We start from the raw sequence: 22,615 nt of genomic DNA, 5'->3' as shown, positions 1-22,615 counted from the left end.
TTCTATCAACGATATTTCTCGAACTGGTGCACTTCCCTGTAGAGAGGAAAGTAGGAGATTTCTCGTAAGGATTATACGTGATTTTCCCATTATGTGAGCGTGCATTTCCTCAATCATTAAGAATTGGGCCTTGGGAAGAAAAACTAGTTCTATGTCAATTCTACAGCCAGAGAAAGAGGGAATGAATGATCGGTCTCGTTCTGGATCTCTTTCCTTGCGCCCTAGTCCATTCCATCTATCTTGACTGCAACTTGGATTCTTTCTTGACTGCTATTTGGATTGGTAGTCCGTCAAATCTCTAAGCAGGTGGCTAGAAAACCTTCCGAAATAGGAGGAATATCAGATAGTTTCTCATCAGGAATGGAATTCGGTTTCCAATCTGGTCACACATGACTCTTGCCCTAAAGCAATTTCTTGATTAGGAGCAGTGGGTGGCCCATAGAAAGGAATGCCTACCTATCCATAGCCGGGCAAATTGCTGCATATTCAAGTCACCCAATTCTCTTCTCTTGCACTATGTCTATTGGAATGGACCCTTGATTCTCCAGCAGATCCTCCTGGTATGGAAGGATATCATCCACAAAACAGATTGCGAAAAATGCCATCCAAGTTCGCAAAGGAGCGGTCTTCCTAATCTCTCTTTTGTTTGTGGGAATCTCTAGTGAGACCTGTGATAGAAGGGGTAAAGGTGAATTTCAGTCCTCTTTCTCTCGGAAATATACGCCACATGTCAGTGATCGATCTCTCTCAAGCTAGGTATCGGTGAAGCCCGTCATTGAATTGAAGTGGTAGAGTGGTAAGTGGGTGTACGGTCTATGGATTTCCTATCAGTGGCATTAGTTCCTTCTCTAGATAGATGGCTGAGAGTCATGCGCCGGATCAAGGGCTCTCTCATCTCCTATTTGGAAATGTATAGGTTATGTATGTAAGTGGCCAGTGCCCGCGGGTAACTATAATTTGCTGCAGGCCTAGCTAAATCTGCTCAATCCAAAACCAAACTATATTTTGCTGCTTGATTCGTTCGCAACTTAAACGACTCTGGGCGTTTCCGATTGCTCGACGTGAGCGGGGCATCGCGTCAGCGCTGTAGCGTGATGTAAGTGCCGAAACAGGTCCGCATGTGCCACATGCTCTGGCCATGGTGCCGCGCTCCTGCCACGCCTCTCATCCTCCAGATCAATTTAAATGTGACTCTACACTGCCCACCAGAGTTCGGGTCCTGAACTCTGCGTTCTGTGCTCAGGTTGTTTCTTCTATAAAAATAAACCGCAGGCCCTGTAGCTTCAGTGCAAACTGAACCCTATGTCGATTGATATACAGTCAGTAAAGGTGTCTACAGAATCTGATGGGGATAAAGGGCCGTAATGAGGGCACCTAGTAATCAACAACAGCACTCTGCATCCTAAGCTGGGTTCGCGGCGATCCAGCCTAAGCACTCCTTTCGAAGAGGTGAATCGGCGAAAATTGCTTTGATGAAATTCCGCATCTGCACAAAGAAAACGATCAGTTACAAATTAACAACAGTGAAAAGTTTCGGCTTCGATGGATTCTGAACAAATAAGGCCAAAATGATACAACAGGGTCAACTGATGTCTGAAAAGAGAGCCAGAAACAAAATATTCAACACTAAAAATGGATCAAACTTGAATTAGTGAGGTATAATAAGTCTGGCTGTGGGCAAAGGCACACAATATTGATTATAACTGGACTGCTGCTCCTAGACAGCATCGAAGGAACAAATACAACAGGGTCAATTGACGCCTGGGAAAAAACTGTTATGTTGGTTATAATTATTTTCGAGAGCTTTGAAGCAAATAAACTACCTAGTGGCTGTAACAGAGACAAAAGTGCACGTTGTTCTGCCAAGGTTGACCACAGCTTTCACATGATATTGTCCATTTAAAAAAAATTATCCTGATAGCAAGCCTTCCATCTCATTCATGTAATCACTTACTCTAAAAGCTTAATTTAGTTACTCGTCGTGTTGTTTACCAGTAGGCCTCTAAAATGTGCTAAAATAGTACTCCCTCCAAAAAAAATGTAAGGTGTTTTTTATGCCCTATGCAAAACCAAAAAACATCTTACATTTTGATAAGTATTAACTTAGCAAGTAGAATACACACCAAAGAACAGCATGCACAACAATATGATGGCTGGTATAACAGTAACAGGTTGTACCAACAACAGATGACCGTCCCTCAAAAAAGAAAAACAGATGACCGAGCACTATCAAAACTCCATTTAAAGGTAAAAAGAAAAAGGAAAGGGGGAACTTGCTCACCTCAGATGATGTGAAACCACAGTTAGCTAGCTCCCCGCTTTCCCAAGCAGCTGTGATGGACTTCAACGACATATCAAGCAACTCTGAGCAGCATCAACGTTTTTCAGTATTATTGGAGCGAACATAATAGTGTGACATGTTAAATAAGTTCAAAACTGAGAGAAAATTACCTGCTAGTTTTCGGAACTTCTTCAACGATGGTATACTCTCATCCAGCTGGACCCAGGTATGATGATCCAAGAACTTATCATCATCATTCTCAACCAGGGACAGAAATAGTGAGGAGAGGTTTTCAAGAGCCAAATGTATAAGGCCTTGCAGCTGGAAGTGTATCACATATTAATAAACATCGATAGTGATCAGATCAAACCTTTCAAGCAGAATATTATTACCTGTAAGGTCTCCTCTGCTGCCATGTCATCTATCAGAAGCATGTCCTTTGTAATTCTAGAAAAGACAGGTCCAAGGACATGAAACATACTTCTCCTATAAATTGACCTAGGCAGTACCGATTCCCACATAATGTGTATCTTCTCTAAAATGAACACCACCTGGAAGGAGGTCAATATATATCATTAGTTGACAATCTATAATTTATCACTGTTGAGGATTTTGGCACTATATAAATAATACAAACAAATTGAAGGTCCTGAATAATATATCAAGAGAAATTATAGTAGACTTCTCTTTGCCATATTTCTTCTAGGCACAGCTCATATTCTTTGGCAACGAGACATACCTGCTCAATACTAAATTTTGCTGATTCACAATGCTGAGATTGGTGCGTGTTCTGAAAACCATCAGCGCCATCTATAGCCTGAAAAATAATGTGACAAACTTGAAATCGGCTTGACTACTTACGACCAGAAATAAATGATGTGAATTCCACAGTTTTCACCAATGATCATTTTATCCCTTCAAGGATGCCATAAAAGGTATAGGGAAATACCTCGCTTAAGTTAGCCGTTGCAAACTGTATTTGTCTTCTCAGTATACCATCTGCCATCTGGGAGAAGATTGGAGCTAAATCCACAAAAACAACTAGTTTTTGTTGACCACTAGGAAAATCTGCACGGTACTGGACAAAAGCATCAAGAAAGGTTAGGAAAACGCATTGCCGCCTTAAAGACATGCAGATAGCTCCAAAGAAGAAATTTTCTATCAGATATCTAAACATAAGTACAGTTGGTTTTAAAATTTAGGTGAATCATAATGGAACATTAATCTAGGATGCAAAAACACAAATCTGAATTCTCTCATCGAACAGTTTTTTTTTAAACGACCACATAAAGAGATTTTGAAGATAAAGTTAGTATAGAGAACAAAAGGGGGCTGTTTGGTTTGAGGTTAACCTAGCCACAACTAAGGTTAGGCGAAGTGTTGCTAAAACAAATCACCAACACACTTGTGGCAAAAAGCTGAAAATCTATAATGCGTGGGTTACCAGCCACAGCTATGGTAACCAACCAAACACCCACCGAACAATTTGTGGCATGCCTAAGCTTAGGCTGACCAGACAGACCCTAAGCATGCACATGGGAGGCAATCATTTTCACGTTAATCAGCAACTGAGATAAATGATAGTAAAGAGCAAATAGCAGGACATACAAACCTCAAATGCAAGACCAAGAATTTCTTGGGATAAATGGTAGAAGTCATTGTGAAGGATGGCAGCCACCGGACTGATACTATTGAGTTGCTTCTCTAGCTTTAAAAAAAAACACTAAATTTAATCACAATGGTATTAAGTAAAATGACAGTAACGAAAACAAATAACTGAAGAGTAGAATACAGTGTGATCTCGTAATAGGACAACTTCATAATGCAAATCAATGACAGAATTACTGCAGTAAGTTTATCTAAAATATTTGAAACCATAAGAGCACATTGAGTAAGAATGTAAGATCTCATAAGTGCTATCGCATAAGAGCACAACAGGCACATGATGTATGAAATAGTTTACATCGACTAAGTACATCAGGAACACCCCTACTGGTGCAGCATTGCGGTAAAAATAAGAATTAGGTCTTGCAATCCCATGATTAAAGGTGTAATTTATAGTTTAAGTAAACCACGCATGCTAAGGGAAATCATCAAACGATATAGTCTAAGGCAAATGTTATTTCCCGTAAGTCCACCTTTCACTAAAACTAAATATAACATAAATACAGATCCTTGATCCAAAATACTCTCAGCAGATAAAAAAAAGGGAATCATCACATATCTTCAATTGTAAGCTTCCTAGAAATAGGGAGCTCTCAGCCGGGCTGTGGGTTCATTGTGGGCCCCATGCATCATCGACCTAACAACATTTTTTACCGCCTTGGCCTACACCTCGGTTAATTGTGAGCATTCGTTCAGGGTGTTCTGGCTCACATGCCACTGTGCTGCTGCATTGCAGATTGGGGTGGGGGAGAGACTGGCGCTGTGGGCTGCGCGTGTAGAGTGATGTCTATGTTTCCTCTCACTGCTATGCTAGCATTTGAGGTTAACTCCAGAACGGTGTCTAAAATAGTGGCGCTGCCCTCTTGCCGCTGGTGGGTTGTCAGACGCATCAGAGTGCAGAGAGGACACCATCGCCTCAGACCTAAGAACCAGGGGCGCCTGGATCTTTATGGAAGAGGACACAACACGAAGACTAAATGGCACAACCAAGGTAGAGCAAAGTCATCTGTATATAGTGTTTGTTGAGTCAAACCAGTTGTATCTACTGGCCAAAGCTGGTGACAGCTGTCCGCGTGTGGAAGTGTGGGCTCTTCAACCATGTCTACGCTTACAATGGATCCCGCAGCATGGTCACCCCAACCAAAACCAGAAAAACAGCAATACAGAAGGGCCACAAGCGAATAAACAACCAACAGATAAAGAATAAACAACCAACAGATAAACCCTAGAAAGGAACAGCACCTGCTTCTAATAGTATTCTAAGGATGCCTCTGTTGAAATAATGTGGATTTTATGCACCTGATTATATGTTCATCATCAGAATTTCATTTTTTCAAAAAAAGGGTAATAATATGTTAATATCAAGATGATACCAAGTACACCCGACCGCTGCAACAACACAATGTAAAGAACTAGTTATCTGAAATCTGAAGAATAGCGGAACTATTGCAAAATTGTAATAAAATACATTGCATTTGGCTACTAGTTAGCACGTCTAAATAAAATGCACAACTTAATAATGCTCTCAGGAATATCCTAGATGCTCCCAGACACATGATTGCATGACATACATTGCCATCACTAGAGATTTGGTTCAAATATAAATCTCATGACACAATACCAAATTATCATGCAAAGTTAGTACATGCACAAACCTGAACTGGCACAATAGCCTTATACAAGAGCAAGGCATCCCTAGCAGCACAGCAAAACTCCTTTGCGACTCTTGCGGACGACAAACAAGCATCCTGCACTGATTATACAACAACAGAAATGGGTACATCAAATGATTGAGAAATTTTATAACATGCAAGTACTGAAAAGTGGGAGGCGGTATTTGCAAAAGAAAGGTGGTTATGATGAGAAACGATAATGACATGTTACAGTAGTACAAGCAACAAGCAGTTATGCTAATAGATCCAGCGAGTCTATAAAAACGACTGTAGAGGCAGGCATACCTTGAGGGCTCCATGGACCAATTTCATTAACTGAAGTGCTGATTTAGATATAAAACACTTCTCTGGCTGGAAAAGTAAATCAACAACAGAATCTCCATGGTCATCTGATGCCTGCAATAGCAAGCACTTCACTACAATGAATCCCACATTATCCTGCTAAGTAATTTTCCAATGGCAAAACATAAATTTTGGTACTCACAAGAGGATTTTTGTAGTCATATTGTACAAGAATGTATCTTGCTTTCACTAAGATCTCATTTCTCTTCCTTACAGCAAAATGAACTTCAACATCATCAACAAATTGGGTTAACTTGCCATCCTTTCTGTCAGGCGAAATAAACATCATACCCCTAAGAGTATTCTCAAATTCAGTTGTACTCCTTATAACATCTTGGAACTCAATCAGCTTGGACGCCTCATCCGGAACAGCCTGAAAACATAACAAAATGACCAGACCAGTTATTATGACGTATATAACAGCACTATTTTTGGGAATCATTGTCATTATAGAATAAATCTGGTGGCATCTGTTTCCTTCTACAAACAGAGATTACCAAGCACATGCGCACAAACAAGACAACTGAAGCAAGGAAGCTGAGTTGCTTAGAAGCTGTAATGACAATTAGATCAGTCCAGTCTGATCATTTCCATTTTTATGATGAAATTCCAAATTGTTTTCAGCATGGGACGAAAAATTCAATCTGTCGTCACATTCTCATCTTTGTGATCAGTTTATACTTATACCGAGACATAGAAATTAGAGGGGAATTATGTGTTGTAGTAATTCTAGCGTACTATTCTTGTCTTGTCAAGTTCTCATCATATATACAAGGGAGAAGTGGTCAGTGTTGATAGTAAATTGTTTTCCTCAAACAACCCAGTCACAACTCACAAGTCAATAAATGAACTATAGTTGATGAAATACAAGAAATATTGCCAGTTCAATGGGCACTGAACAAAGAGGATCAAATAGAGACAAGCATGTGTGTCAGCTGAAGGGCTGCTCGCAAGAAGAAAAACAGCAAATTAACAATTGTCAAACTTTTATTTGTTAAACTAGACGATACCCCGCGCGTTGCTGCGGAATTGGATATAGAGTTTCTAAATATTGTGTAGAATACTAATTCAGTCATTACAATTTAAACTATGTGAGAAATCTCTGCATAAGCAAAAAATATATCTTACCATGAAAAGTTATGCATGTCACAATTAAATGCAATGTGATATAAAACTCACTTAGAATGCTCTAATGCATGTTGAATGGTAGAGGATTCTCATGAGTAGATCAGACGGATGCTAGTGGATCAACCTAGTAACTCTAACGGCTACAACAATTTTGATGATGCGGAAGCACACATGTTGAGATAATTAGAAGTAGTGGGGATCACTCTCTTAGGTATATAGGATAAATATAAGCATACCTTAGAGAGAAAATGTGTGATAACCAGATCAGAAATTCTTGACCAGGTTAACTTTGCAAAGGACTGCGTCCATGTGATATTTTCCACACAAATGAACTTGCGAGCAAACTTGATGACATCAATTATTCTTGAGTAAAGGACTGAACCATCTTTGTAGCCCTTGAATAATAACAAAGCAGTTACATGATTACCCAAAACAACCCAAAAATAAAACAAGAATTAAGCTTACATGGCAGTGTTTTGTCATGAAATCATATTGATTACTTGACGGCTCATAATTCTAGATGTGCAAAGACATAATTTTACCTACTCCGCAAAAAGACAACAGCTTAGTGCTGTTAGAAATGGCATCTTCAACTGAGCTCTTATTTAGCATTCATATTGCGGCAATAACTTGGAATTATAATCAGTAAACGACTGGGAATAAAGCAGATACAGGCCTCGTTGGTTCACAGAATTAAAAGAACACATGAGTAGGGAAAACATAGGAGTGCAATCCCATGCATTTTTGAATCCCATATAAGATTGAACGCTGCAAGAATTTTCACCAAAGGGCGATTGCTTACCCCAGAAAAACATAGGAATCTTCCCAAGAGATTGGAGTGAATGGAAATTTCCTATGATATGTAGTGCATGGGAAATTCTAGGGAAAAATCATATGGATTTCAATTCAACAAATCAAACAATTCAGATATTGAAAATTCTTTAAGGACTAGAATCTTCGAAAATCCTTTGAACCAAAGAGTACTTCGAAAACAAAACATAACCAATATATATAAAGATAGTTCAGAAGAGACAGCTCTGATGAACCAGTAAACACTACGTAGCGCTCACCTGTAGTTCCTCTGAGGGGACTATACTCAAGACTGATGCTGGGTATGTGGAGCCACTTTTCTCAAGCACTTCTACAGAAACTGTGACAGATATGTTGCTGATTGCTGGAATAAAAACATGCTTTACCATCAAATCTGCGACTTTTGCCATCCCATAGTCTAGAGAATCGATTATCTGCATATCCAACAACACAAAGGTATGAGAAAGTGGTTCATTTATTACCCAAGCGTTTGTACGAAGGCATTTGACCAAGCTCACTGAACCATTTATTGGTAGAGATAATAACAACCAGAGAATTTGATAGAGCTTCCTAATACATATAGAGAAGCACCCCCTGCATGGAATAAACTGGTTTGGTTTGTTTGGTCTAGTAATATGTAACATATGGCCAATCACAATGTTCTATGGATTCTTAAGAAGACAGCAAAAAAATAGAAAATAGTTCAGTGCAGCGAAGAATTAGCAACTAATCTTTGGTGGGGTATGAGAAGGCCAAATGATAAACTTGTGATGGCCCATAGGAAGAACGTAACTCATGGGGTAAGCATATTTTAAAAGCTGCAAGGGCCTTTAGCTGCTGAATGTGATATATCACTATATCAGGACCCCAAAAGTGTCCACCATGTCCTTTAATGCATAAATCCTTGGCCGATGATACCCTTGGCGATAGTTTTGTACACTATTTAACGATCATAAGAAAAATGTCCGTACAGACTAACTAAAAAGTCCACTGTCTTCCAAAATTGTAGACTGAAGACAAGTAAACCTTACTTCCAATGCCTGCAGCGCCACACGAAGCTCAACACCGGGTGTTCCACTTGAACTGCCGCTCGGTCCAGCCCTCACCACTACCTTCCCTCCCTCCGGTGCAAACTCCACGCACTCCTCCACATTCTTCGAAAGTCCTACTTGCAGCTGCATCGTCATCGGAAACAACCAGCACAGCAGTTAGCACAAACACAAATCCTAGCATGCAAAAGGCACCTCAAATCAGCACACCCCTCACCTCGTCTACGAGCTGCTCCCATTCACCCCGAAGAAGCCCAAACACGACTGGCTCGTCCCCACCGGATCCAGATCCCTCAGGGTTCACCAGGAGGGGCTTGAGCTCGGCGGCGGCAGCGGCAGCATCAAGGGGGTTAGCTGAGGCGCGAGCGGCGCGAAGCCGCGCAGAGAGAGAAGCTACGGAGGATGCGGCAGCGAGGTGCTCCTGGCGCTCGCGGAGCTCGCGGCGGGCCGCTACGAGGCGATCGGAGAGGGACCTGAGGTCGGACAGGTCCGGGGAGGAGGAGAGCGGGGAGAGCGCCGACTGGAGGGAGGACTGGAGGGACGCTGACGAGGCCGCGGAGCTGGCGGCTCGGAGGAGCGCGGAGGCGAGCGGCTCGCGGTTGGAGGAGGCGAAGGAGAGGGCGGAGGCGTGCAGGCGGTCGGAGCGGTGGCGGAGGTGGTCGATGAGGAGGCGGAGGTCGGGCGCGGATAGCGGGGTGGAGGGGTCGGCGTCGGCGGTGGTCGAGAGAAGGAGCTCGCGGACGTCGTCGGCCATTGCCGGCTCGCCGACGACAGGGATCCGGGAACTCGTGGGAGGAGTTGAGCTGTTGGTGACTTTTGGGCCCGTTCGGATCTACTGCGGCTTCAGCGCTTGGTATCGAAGGGCGCACTGCGCACACGCCACTACGCCAGGTCCACAGCTCCTCCTTCGCTACATGGGCTGGCAGCCCATCGGTGAGGAGGGCTGGCACGCTTGCTATCCCTCAAAAGAAAAGCTTGTGCTTCACCTCAAAAAAAAAAGCTTATGCTTTGCTAAGAAAAACAAAGGGTGTGTCTAGGGCACATCTAGATGTGCTTTAGTTATTGCACATCTAAGTGAGTGAATCAAGCATAAAGAGAAAAAGAAAAAGAAATATTCACACGAATCTCAATGTACGATCAATGACATATGACTTAGATGTGCAATACTTATGGCACATCTAGATGTGCTTTAGCAAAACTGAAAAAACAAAAAACAAAGCTTATGCTTCCACGGTAAGCACAACTATCCCTAAAAAAACGAGAAGCACAACTATATTTCTCTTTCTTTTGTGAGGGAGAAGGGTTGTATATTAATTAACATGGATCGTTGATATCCAGTTCACACAAATTTATAACCCTCTCAGTGTCTGATCGTAACCAAACGGCCGACTTAACCTCATGTCTACCCATCTGGGCTAAGTGGTGGCTAACATAATTACATACTCTCTTAATAGCTTTAACCACTACCACTCGACCTTCACTCATCATGACGGCGATCTCCTAAATGTTAGAGGCATGTTGTGATTTGTTCCCCATTGGTTTGAAAATCATTGCACCTGCTCTGATACCGTCCGTCTCAAGAATAAACGATAGGGAGCTCCACTCCAAGGCCAACACAATTCCCTCTCTACAAGCTTCGAGTTCTACAGCAAGAGCATTATCGCATGTGAATAAATGTCGGCAATGCGTGGAGATGATGCCTTCCAAGCTGTTCCTAAGTACCATACCGGCGCCATCGGTTTTCCTGCTTGTGCTAAAAACGCGTCGTTGACGTTTAGCTTGAGCCATCCCTGTGGTGGCATGCTCCATCTTGCAGTCGATGGTCGGTTTAGTGCTGCTCTTGGCGCGCCCTAAACTACAAGAATCTTGTTAATCCATGACGGATTCAGTCTGTCACAAAACAGTGCAAAACCGTCAAGGAGGGAGGTGTGTGACGGATTTAAAATCCTTCATGTATATCGCGTCATAATTTGACAACTGCACGATCATGACGGTCCCTAGCCTTCACCGATCAGCCCAGGCCCGCCCCATGCCCGGTCCTCCGTGACAGACTAGTCTGTCATGGATTTACACGACATTGTACCAATATATGGACCTCACATGGCATCTATGTGGTGCTAGTGTACATCTGACGTGGCATACTGCCTTGTTATTTATGTCCAGCCAGGCCCATTAGTCCATTTTTCATTTATTTTAGTGTGGCAGTTTAGTGCAATTATTTTAATAAAGCCCATGATATTCATCCAACCAGGTACAGTATGACCTACCACACATAATCAATCATTCACAACACAACTAATTTCCATCGAACATGCCCATAATTTGGACCATTTCATAAATTTCTATTCAATTATTTCACTGAGTAAAGGCCTTCTAATATGTGCCCAAGAATACATCCAACATCACTTCACATGCCCTCAATAAGCAGATTACATCAACAAATATACAACATTGTAGAGACCCTTTTAATCATCAACTTCACATCTACAGCTCAAACTTCCTTTGCAGCTCCCACCACCAAAGAAACCTGTGAAACAAAATGCTTATGTTACAAAGTGGTAAGTTGATTACAAAACAACAATAGTAGTTATTATTTATCATCTAAACCATCATTTTTATTTCACATGATTTGGACGTCACTCATGAGGTATATAGGTTAACCTATATACCCAAGAGTTATTCCAGGAATGCTTGTCTTTCATTAATCAACAATAGTGTTTCGTTGCAACAACACAACATCGATCGCTAATCACGAGTAACCTAGTGCCAAATACTTCAAATCATACTGAAGGGCATAGGAGTGCTTACCCATGCCAGAGGGCTGAGAGCTCCACCTTGTTATGCAGCCGCAGGTACCTTTGCAAAATCCATCCTCGCATTCCAGACCACACAAGGGACATATATTAGTGGTTTCCAAGTGCCGGGAAAATTTATTTGCCCATGTACCAAGAGAGTTTGTCACAATATTTCTCGAAAAGAAATAAACACAATTGTGCTTCTATGAGAGATGTGTTTTCCGAAAAAAACAATGCTTTTCATGGTTCAAAAAGGAAAAGGCACAACTGTGCTCTCAGAAAAAGGTGAAAAGGCACAGTTGTGCGCTTTTGTTTGTGGTTTTCGGTCTTTTTCCCAGTTTATGTTCTTTTTATTTTTTTATTTTTGTTTCTTTATTCTCATTTAATTTTGAAAGAACACTTTCAACCTATTAACATCTGATCTAGTTTCGAAGATCTCGACGCGAAAAATTCGATGGTAAAAACGACTCATGACTTGGATGCACGGTTCAAGAGATGAAACGTTTTGACAAAATGAGTCTACGAAAAATAAGATATAAACTCTCATGTTGCAACAAGTGCGTACATGCAGTTCGTCACTTGTCAACATCAGAGAATGTGAGAGTGACATTTGCAAAGGGTACACCTTAATTAGTGATTTTGCTCCAGGAATCCTATTCAGCGCTTAAGGCGCCAACTAAGGCTCTTTCGGTACACATCGCACACCCAATTCCTTCACAAGATTCCTAGATGGGTCAGCCCACATAATAGTCACCAGTTTTGGTAATCATCTAGCAGGTTCATTTTGCTGGGCCGGTTTTCTATGTGTTTTTCTTACTTTGTTTACCAGTTTGGTTTTCTATTGGTTTTGTTTTTTTTCTTTTCCTTTTTTTGTATGTTTTGTTTTCAGTTAAAAAGACACGAACTTTGTCAAATACAGGCAGTTTTTTCATATGCCAAAACAATTTTTAAATTCTCAATTTTTCCCAAATTTTTGAACTTTTTAAAATCTAACATTCTTTGTCAATTCATGAGCTTTTTAATTATATGAACTTTTAAAATTCACAATTTTTTGAATTCATCCAAATTTTCAAATTCATGAACTTTCTTGAATTCATGAGCTTTAAGAATTTCATGAATTTTTTAAATTACAATTTTCATTAGGCACGCAAACAGTTTTTTTTTCCAATTTGTGACCATTTGGTAATTTTTCAGTTCCGTGATTCATTTTCTTAAAGATAGAAAACGGTTTTATTTTCTAAACCAGCAAAGTAGTAGCACGGAAAACGATTGTGAAAAAATACGCATAATCAATGGAGCGAGCAAAGCCTGTGGGCGAAATGAGCTATTGGCCGCGGCCCAAGAAGTAGTGCGCGTGGGTGGTATTGCTTTACGTGACGCTAAAGGCAATGTACATGCGTTTGCACAACACCCCTCCCCCCCCCCCCCCCCCCCCCCTCGCGGGTCTCCGCTAGTACCCACTAAGCTTACGACAAACTTGATTCTCGATGATTTGTTCTTGTTTGGTAATGCTTAGGGTGTCGACTATGGATCTTTCAGTACAGAACACACACCGGATTCCTTCATAAGACTAATAAGCTTGCACGTGCAACACACATCTCAACTAATACGTTTTTCAGAGATACGTCTACTCCCGATCAAATACTACCATACGCTTATAGTTCTTGATGCTAGTGTAAGAAAATGACAACAACAAAAAACAACCAATGTAACATTCTTCAAAAGTAACAATTACAATATGGTGGCTTAAGTTGAGTTTGATCAATCTGTACACTCTATTTTTCTTTCTTCTAAAGCAGCATATAGCTCTCTCAAGAGAGGACCACAAGTACGATGTACCACAGATGCTTCTTATCATCGACCCCTCTCTACGAGACTTGGATCTCATATTAAGCTCAAGACAACCAGCTCTGCTCTACAATAGTAGTGCAGCCACAATTACTTTGGCTACATGCGCTACAGATGCTAAGGCTGAAGCGACCATGCAAGCAAAATACATGCTTGCCTCGTCTCATCCAATACTTTTGTTGTTATGCAGGCAATAAACTCCCAAAACACAAGTATGAATATGAATCGACACAAATGGCAATCAAGACCCACTATCAGTCTCATTGACCAGAAGAGATGCATGATTGATGCTATCTTCCGACACAAATGGCTGCCCGTGCGTTGCCATGGAATAAAAATATGTTTTTACATGGAATTAATATGTTTTTTAAGAATAAATTTTGTGCTGCTACTTTTGAAATGATGATGTTTGTAGGATAATTGCAACCAACAAAGGTGTTCGGCAGCAGTTTCTTCAATTTGTGAATGCAAGCGTCATAGAAATGTCGTCTTTAGATTAAGACTCAATCAGAAACAGTAATTTTCTTATTTCATATTCTCAAAACTCTTTTTATTTAAGTCATGCGTCTCCTCAATCATTTATATCCAGTACCGGATCTTCTTCAACTCAAGTATTTTCATATACCCCAGATTCAACACTCAACGTAAGGCCAGAATAACCACCTTCTCCATCTTCTCTTCTACCCTCCTACTCCACATGCGCCACCCCACATTGCTGCAGTTGAAATGGAAGACGGTCAATAAGTTGTCTTGATTAGATCCACCTGAGGAGCTTGAACCACAATAGATCCACCCGAGCAACTTTGATATATTTGCTTTGTAGCTGTCATGTATCCTGATTTTGGACCTGATCTGTATTGTAGTTAGAAGCATGTATCATCTAACAAAATGCCAATAAATCACAAAGTAAACAAACTAAATTCTAGAAGAAATATAACCGGGAAACTGATTAAAAGATAAAGACCATTCTAGTTACATTGCATTGTGTACAACAAGCTTAAGCTATTTGATCTCCCACTGATTGATTGGAGCAAAGAGCCTCTGTCACATACTAAGCCATCTGATCCATGACTGGAAGCACTATTATTGTAGAGCGGAGATGGTTACTGGAAGCACTTTCAAAATTACAAATACTGGAAGCACTATTACCCCTGCAGCTTAGCAGGATGAACATCATAAAGTAATTTTATACAAAAAAGGACACCAAATAGACAATGTCACTAAGGGGAAACATTAGTACTAAGAAGGCAATCGGCACAAGATGGGGGAATGGATTTAGACCTCGTTGGAACTAAACAACCTGACGAGGTAACGTTGAAGGTCGATCCCTCTTTCGACTTAAACATGCAACCATAGTCCAACCAAATTCTAGTGATGTGGTCGATATAAGATTTCAAACATTTTACTTGAGTTGGTAAAAAGTAAATGAAAGACCAAAATGCTGGTCAGGCCCTATACTCAACTGATAATGGCAGGCTAACACTTCCGCCAACACAAAGGAAGTTCTAGCTCGTACATGTGAACATGCACCACAATCCACAAGCCTACAAAATATACTTGCACCTCATGTTTTAAAAGTTTTCGTTGAACCTTTTGCTCCCATATCCTATGCTACTTTTTAGGCCTTAAGGGACTATACTAATGGGAATTTACTACTTCCTCCGATCAACAATAAGTGTCGCAGTTTTGAACTAAGGTTGAACACCTTAGTTCAAAGCTGCGGCACTTATATTTGGATCGGAGGGAGCACAAACTAAGGGTAAAAGGAAATCTACAAAATCGTAACCAACTAGTGTTGTACTGCAACCTTTAGTATAGATACCTGAACACAAAGGGGAAAAAATGGAAATTAGTAGACATATATCACATCATCATAAAATTTACTTGGAAGTGACCAATATTGCTTAAACATCTCAACTAAATCAAAGCTTGAGAAGCAAAAGTTCATCTCCTCGATGCCTTCATCATAGAGGAGGTCACACATATGCACTTTGCAAACCAACCAAAAAAATTCAGATCCAGTAGGGGGAAGCCAACTAATGAGATGAGGGTGATGGTTAGTTGTGGGGTCGACAATCCGGTGAGGGTTTGGTGAGTGCCAGTGGCAAGGCCAGGAGGCAGCGCCGTGGTGATCGTGGAGCCCGCAGGTTTGAGCCGCCATGCCTGTCCATCAGACCCATGCACAGCTGCAGGATTTGGAGAGCGAGTGGCCGACTGGCCGCGACAGCGCTACCAGAGAGCACTTCGTGGTCAAGACTAAAGCAACCTCATCCTTCCAAATCATTTTTCCACTAATTTTACAAAGACACAGATGATTCAGAAGGTAGTCTTGGAGTCTCCCCATCTGAGTCAGAAATGCCCACATCACCAGGGAAGCAATACTCATCAGCTTCAGGTACAAAATCTTGAAACTTTGGGATCTCTGGCTGACTGTGAGCTCTGGAAGTTGGACCTGGATTTGCTGCTGCTCTTCTCACAGGCTTGAGTTTCTCAGGCCTGCATTTTTCCACAACTATTTCCTCTCCACTGTCAGCCTCTTTCTCCTCCTGCCAAAACTCTGAAACATCACTGTCACCTTCAAACTGTGGTCTGTCTTCTACGGCATCTCTTTCTTCTTCATTTCCAATATTTTCTTCACCTCTCTTCCAAGCCTTGTAAGACATCTTTATCCCTCTATAGTCACCCCTATCAATCTCAAAGTCTAAGGATGATTTGTCAATATCATCATCCTCTTGACCAGCAGCCTGTCCATCATCATCTCCACCATTAGCTTATGAAATGTTGAAGTTACAGCTTTGCTGTGTGTTCAAATTAACTTCAAGAGGGTGGACCACTCCATCTTGTGACAGACTTAACATAAAACCAGGACCCCCCACTGGACTGCCTATTGGAATTTGTTCTTCACAAACATTGTGAGCCCTGTTACAATCAACATCTTTATCTTCATTTGCCTTGGAAACAATGATATTGAGCACTGTGAAATCTGAGTGGTCTATCATTTCTTCAACTGCATCTTGACTGTCCAGAAGAAATAAACCTTCCTGTCCAATCCCTTGTTCTTTTACCCAGTACATGTAGTCATCTGACCCATAGCCTTCAGTCTCAGTAAGTGCTATCAAGTTCAGAAATGTGATGTCTGAAACAGAAAACCTCCTTTCCATATTATCTCTGCCCTGGAAATGCAGCCTAACCTCCCAAATTTCATCATCCAGCCTGCATTACATAATATGTTATTTGAAAAGCCCAACTAACTAAGTGTTTTTTGCTACAAAAATTCAGTGCACACTAACTATAAAGTACAGTAAGGAATCTGAATCCAACAAATGCTTCTCTGAATCCACCATGCATTTCTACTAAATCTAACTAATCCTTCAGTGCTAAGTGATACTGTTGCATCCAAAACATGCCACAGAGTGTTTGCTCAACTATTATTCAATGCATGTTCATGATGAATCACAGCAGCATCAACCTAGGGTTTGGTCAAAAAACTAACTAAATTATGCTATGTTGTTTGAAATGAACAAGCAGAAATGCAGAAACTGCTGAAGGAGCTCATAAGAGGAAAAAAACTTACTCCACCCCTCCAAATGCAGAGGCCCAGTGCTGGGAGTTGGCCGGATCTGCCTGCACAGCGCTAGCAAGAGACCTCGCTGCTCTGTACTCAAGCGAGAACTGGCAATCATCAGGCGACGGCGGTGTAGCATGTGGCGTAGGAGCCTGCATCAGAGCTGCAGCCTGTGGTGTCCGCTGCGGCAGCGGCGGCGGCGCTGCCTGGGTTGCGAAGCTACCACTCCCCAGCCAGTTATCAACCTCTGAGAACTCGCCGCCTCCATCCCCCCTTCCACCTCCACCCGTTGAATGGCCGCCATCGCCTAGTTTCGCCGCCGCCGCCGCCATCGGAGAGGGAGGCGCGCACGAGAGAGAGGGAGACAGAGAGGGGGAAGACATAGTGAGGGGGCGGGCCGGATCCGTTTGACCTGGCCGGGACGGCCCGTGCGCCCTAACGGCCGTCACCCGCGCGTCGTGAGCACTGTGGCCGACAAAACCCTGACGGGCAGGCCCCACATGTCATAACCCCAGTTAAAACTTAACCGTTCGGCCACTTGGGTTTTTTGGAACAGCCAGCCATTTTGTGATAGTTTTTTGAAAAATTAAAAAAAGCGGTAGTTTTTCGGAACGATAGCCCGTAATGTGGTAGTTTTTTGCTATTCACTCGCACTCATGAGCACGGACAAATTTTCTCCAGTGCCGATTCGGTCCGTCTTTTCACTTTTGGAGGAGGGAGACATGCATGCAATGGGAACCTCTTTCCGTCCGCACATAGTTTGATCTCCACGTGCATCTTTAGTTTTGAGCGGAAGTTCCTCCGTGTTCAACGGCGGGTGCATATCCTTTTGCTGATAGCCTCCTATGCTCCATCGCTGTAGGAAAAGTGCTTACGCTGGGCCACTAAGCCAAAAATCAGAACAAGCTTACCCATGGCCATTGATGTCCCGGTTCATGCATGCATCTAAAACAAGTCACTCAATGAACCACTCAGCCATGAGCGTTGTGATCGAGGACAACATCACCTGTCTAAAGACGTACATCGACTAAATTCCAGGGAGGAAAAAAGGAGAGAGAAGCGTCCGCTTGTGTGGCATTGACATATGCAGTACTGGAACAAGGAAAAAAGCTATACGTTGCCGCAGCCCGTACATCATCATGCCTCGTGGTCGTTTAATTTGACTCGCACGTGCAGGAACGTGTTTAACAAGCCAGAGGCACACCGGTCGACCAGGTGGATACGACTTTGCGCGGAATGTCAAGCAGAATCATGCATGTTGCAGCGCCCTGAGCAGTATAAACCGGACCAGAGAAGAGAGGATGTTCGGCCAGTCGCGGCTGAACCACACACACGCCGACGCGCGCACGTCAGTCAGCGTCGTCCCGGCCGGCCCCGGGTGCGTGTCAGCACGTGTAGGCGCGGCTTCTCCCCGGAGCTAGCCCGGATCCTCGTCGACCGATCCTGCCGCTGACTTCTCGGTCACTTTCGGCACCCGCGGAGTACGCAGGTACCACGAACTGTCCGCATCTGTCCGTCCCAGCCAGTGCTTTTCATCGACTGTGGAGCCACGAAATCTAGGCCGAGGCACGTAATTTCTTCAGCAGTCTAGTCAGAGTTTAGACACACAGCGAGCTGAGCTGATGCCGGCGAGAACGGTCCACCGCTAGCTACCCTGCTTGTCAGGTGTCACGTCGGCGTCCGAGTATTCAAAGTCCCACTTCCCGGGCGCACGAAATTCTCGCGGTTGTAACTTCCACGCTAGAATTCCATGGGCACGCACGGCTGGCGACCTAGATGATAGATCACCTCCATCCTCGTACGTGCTACGCCCGGCCGGGGTCCGGGGTCGGTGTCGCTTCCACGACGCTTCGGCCTCCACGCACGCACGCCAGCCCGGGCTGCCTGCCGCTGCCGCTGCCGCTGCTGATTTTCCAACGCTTCCGACCATTCCAAGTTTCCGACGGTCAAAGCCGAAGAGCTAGCCCATCAACTTCGATCCCTATATAACAAGCCCCGGCCACAACACAACGGCAAACAAAGCATCAGAACACATACTGCTCGCACATAGACGACACACGCACGTGCGCAGCTGCGGCGTATTTCTTCTTCACCTGCTTCCCGGTCAAAAGAGAGAAAGAATGGCGGCCAGGCTCAGAGCCGGAGCACCGGCGGGCGCTCTCCTCGTGGTGGCGTGCCTGGTTCTTGCGACGGCGGCGGCCGTGAGTGGCGCCAGGCCGCTCGCGGTGCGGGAGGAAGGCGGCACTCCGCGTGCGGTGACGGTGGAATCGCCGGCAGGCGATGCTATCCAGACGGTGGCGAGGGCCGTCGAGCGCAGGTTATTGGTCGACGTCGGCATGCTCCTCGGGATCAAGGACTCCGGGCCCAGCCCCGGCGCCGGGCATTAAGCGCCGGACATGCCATCCCATGCCACGGCTGCCATTGGAACTCGGGAGGAGGCGTAGGATGATTCATGGTTTCATGATTGTTTCTTTAGTTCTTTATTCATGTACGTACACGAGTAACGGAGTAAGCACCATAGTTTAGTGTCTTATAAGTGTCTGATTTTGCAGTGCAATTTAAAGCATTTTTTTATATCAGATGTACTAGACATGGAACACTTTCTTTGAGTCAGCAAGTTATGATGATGAAACTTATCCTTGTTCCTAATGTTTTGAGAGGGTTTCTTATGATCCTGTTTAGTTTTTAGATGCTGATTTCACCTATACGCAAAGCATCCCTGGCTCTCTCTTTTTTTGACAAAAAGAGTTTCCCTCGCTTTATATTATAAGGCAACCACCGAAGGAGAGCTCGTTAATGATGTCACGATCATGCCCGCTTGTTGAGCAGCTTCCACAGCTATGAGAAGCCACACATTTTGTAAATAACAACAGTGGATCAAAGCAAAATCACATGCTAAATCACAAGTTTAATGCGAATAGTCCATAGCGTCTAGGTGAGCACCCCAACCCCTACCCAAAGAGATTGAACTTCCACAAAGAGATCCGGAAAGTTAGTATGGCACCACCTACCTCCCAACACTCCACTAAAACAATTCCAAAGGAATTGCGCCGAGGGACACGTGAAGTAAATGTGATTTGAGTCTCCATCTACATCACACAGGGGACAACAACCATTCCCGGGCCCATTACGCTTACGTACCTCGACTCCCGATGGGATAGGACCCTGCACTAACTGCCACAAAAAATCCCAATTCTGAGCGGAAGCTTAATCTCACAAAGAAGAGCTAGTTCATCCGGGCCGGGAGAAGCGGCGATCGCTCTATAAAACGATCCAGAGGAGAAGTGTCCACTAGATTCAAGGTGCCAAGACATGGAGTCCTGGACAAGGCTAGGAGTGTGCAGAGCCACACATTCCAAAAACTCCTACTATTGACCCCACTAGTTTTGGCCAAAGCTTCTCCCAAACGAGATGTTCCCAAGATCAAAGAGGGCCACCTATACTGATATGAGGGGTAGCGTACAAATGGCGAATAAGTCTGGGAAACGGGAAGCAAAAGCTCGGTGCCTAGACCATCTATCTATCCAGAAGAAGGTGTTCGACCAGATCCTACCGAAATGGAGGAGCCAATTCATAACACCGACGTAAGCTAGATTACCGATTGTCATAGTTGGGAACCTCCAGCATTAGGCGAAAGTTAGCGGCTGGCCTCGTAGATAATCTGTGTGAATGATATCTAACTAGAGACCCCCTTCTCCATTAGAAATCTGCCACAACCATTTGGAAAGGAGAGCAATATTCATACGTTTAGTGGAGATGATACACAGACCCACCCTCCCGGTCATTTGGTTTACAAATCTCCGACCATTTGATCATATGGTATTTTTTGCTTGCCTCCTTTTCCTACCCAAAAGAACTTGGATTGATACTTTGCAATCTCCCAGTGACGGTGAAGAGATTCATGAAGGCTATAGAATCCCATCAAATACATAAGCATGCTAGACAAGGATGAGTTGATCAATATCGTCCTAGCATCCTTGGAAAGGAGTTTACATTGCCAAGGTTCCACCTTATTTTGGGCGTTGGTCACTGTCGGGCGAAGATCTTTAATTAGAAGCTTTGAGTCGCTAATCGACATCCCCAAGTAAGTTGTGGGGAAGAAGCCAAGGAGATAGTTAAGGATGTCGACGATCTTGTGACGCTCGTCGTCAGGGTAACCTAGCACCATCACTCCACTTTTACTAAAGTTGAGGTTAAGCCGAACATTTCTTGGTCACTACTCACTACTAGATTTCTCTTTTGAGGGGACATACTACTAGATTTGTTTGAGTGATGTAGTACCCCTACGGTCATCAACATATAGTAGTTTTAGGGATACACAAGCCCTCAGGCGTGTTGGGAAACGTTGCATTGAAAACAAAAATTTTCTACGCACACGCAAGATCTATCCATGGAGATGCATAACAACGAGGGGGAGAGTGTGTCTACGTACCCTCGTAGACAGTAAGCGGAAGCGTTTAGTAACGCAGTTGATGTATTAAAAAAATTCGCGATCCAACCGAACGTACGACACCTCCGCGTTTAACACACGTTCAGCTCGCTCATGTCCACGCCCTCTTGATCCAGCAAGACGACGAGGTAGTGGATGAGTTCCGGCAGCACGACGGCGTGATGACGATGATGCTATCTCTGTAGGGTGATAACCCACAAGTATAGTGGATCGCAACAGTTTTCGAGGATAGAGTATTCAATCCAAATTTATAGATTCGACACAAAGGGAGCCAAAGAATATTTGAAGGTATTAGCAGCTGAGTTGTCAATTCAACCACACCTGGAGATTAATTATCTGCAGCAAAGTGATTAGTAGCAAAGTAGTTTGATAGGTTTGATAGTAGTGACAGCAGCAATAGTAACAGTAACAGTGATAACAGTAATTTTGTAGCAAGAGTAACAATGATGATAGCAGTAGTAACTTAGCAGCAACAATATGGAAAAGTTCGTAGGCATTGGATCGGTGACTTGTTGGATGATATTCATCATGTGACAGTTATAACCTAGGGCTATTAGGTACTAGCTCCAGTTCATCGATATAATGTAGGCATGTATTCCGTAAATAGTCATACGTGCTTTATTAAAAAAACTTGCATGGCATCTTTTATCCTACCCTCCCGTGGCAGTGGGGACCGTATTGAAAACTAAGGGATATTTGAAAGTGCGTTAAGTCGACTAGAGGGGGGAGGGGTGAATAGGCGATTTTTATGAATTCTTCACTAAGGAATTTCAGGGTGAGGAAATTCTAAGAGAAGAACTACTTGCAACGGAATAAGTACTCAGATGCAAACATAGTAGAACATAAGCATGATCATCATGATGAAATGAATACAAGCACAGAGTATAGAAAGCGTAAACACAGGATAAACAGAATGAAGACAAACAGACTGAAGAAATTGAACTGAGGAAATTGAAAAAGTCTTCAGTCAAAGTCTTCAAACAGATATAAACAAGCACACAAAACAATA

The 22,615-nt window shown here is 43.2% G+C and overlaps 2 protein-coding genes and 1 long non-coding RNA gene across 3 annotated transcripts; 1 reads left to right on the top strand and 2 right to left on the bottom strand.

The window, feature by feature from the left end:
• Positions 1 to 1,133: 1,133 nt before the first annotated feature.
• On the bottom strand, positions 1,134 to 9,822 carry ATZW10 (centromere/kinetochore protein, putative (ZW10)). Its single transcript, XM_048684555.2, has 14 exons — positions 9,166 to 9,822; positions 8,931 to 9,074; positions 8,160 to 8,333; positions 7,326 to 7,484; positions 6,104 to 6,334; positions 5,905 to 6,015; positions 5,602 to 5,694; positions 3,894 to 3,989; positions 3,231 to 3,359; positions 3,021 to 3,098; positions 2,674 to 2,832; positions 2,452 to 2,602; positions 2,282 to 2,364; positions 1,134 to 1,486 (listed from the first exon to the last, which is right to left on the bottom strand). Exons 1-14 carry the CDS (start codon positions 9,700 to 9,702, stop codon positions 1,403 to 1,405), a joined length of 2,229 nt encoding a protein of 742 aa, XP_048540512.2. The 5' UTR covers positions 9,703 to 9,822; the 3' UTR covers positions 1,134 to 1,402.
• Positions 9,823 to 14,094: 4,272 nt separating this feature from the next.
• On the bottom strand, positions 14,095 to 15,906 carry LOC125520888 (uncharacterized). Its single transcript, XR_015611886.1, has 2 exons — positions 14,385 to 15,906; positions 14,095 to 14,306 (listed from the first exon to the last, which is right to left on the bottom strand). It is a non-coding gene; the product is annotated as an uncharacterized LOC125520888 (long non-coding RNA).
• Positions 15,907 to 19,007: 3,101 nt separating this feature from the next.
• LOC125524751 (uncharacterized) lies at positions 19,008 to 19,794 on the top strand. Its single transcript, XM_048689782.2, has one exon. It carries the CDS (start codon positions 19,277 to 19,279, stop codon positions 19,541 to 19,543), a length of 267 nt encoding a protein of 88 aa, XP_048545739.2. The 5' UTR covers positions 19,008 to 19,276; the 3' UTR covers positions 19,544 to 19,794.
• Positions 19,795 to 22,615: the final 2,821 nt, after the last annotated feature.

The sequence above is a fragment of the Triticum urartu genome, chromosome 7A, assembly GCF_056163025.1.
Source record: "Triticum urartu cultivar PI428250 chromosome 7A, HENAU_Tu73, whole genome shotgun sequence".
NCBI classification, from domain to species: domain Eukaryota; kingdom Viridiplantae; phylum Streptophyta; class Magnoliopsida; order Poales; family Poaceae; genus Triticum; species Triticum urartu.
This window is presented reverse-complemented; position numbering and strand designations above follow the sequence as displayed.

Coding starts and splice junctions, on each gene's coding strand:
- ATZW10 (XM_048684555.2), bottom strand. CDS start 9,702: ATGGCCGACGACGTCCGCGAGCTCCTTCTCTCGACCACCGCCGACGCC. Junction 9,075..9,165: donor GGGAGCAGCTCGTAGACGAG/GTGAGGGGTGTG, acceptor ATGACGATGCAG/CTGCAAGTAGGACTTTCGAA. Junction 7,485..8,159: donor TCCCCTCAGAGGAACTACAG/GTGAGCGCTACG, acceptor TTATTATTCAAG/GGCTACAAAGATGGTTCAGT.
- LOC125524751 (XM_048689782.2), top strand. CDS start 19,277: ATGGCGGCCAGGCTCAGAGCCGGAGCACCGGCGGGCGCTCTCCTCGTG.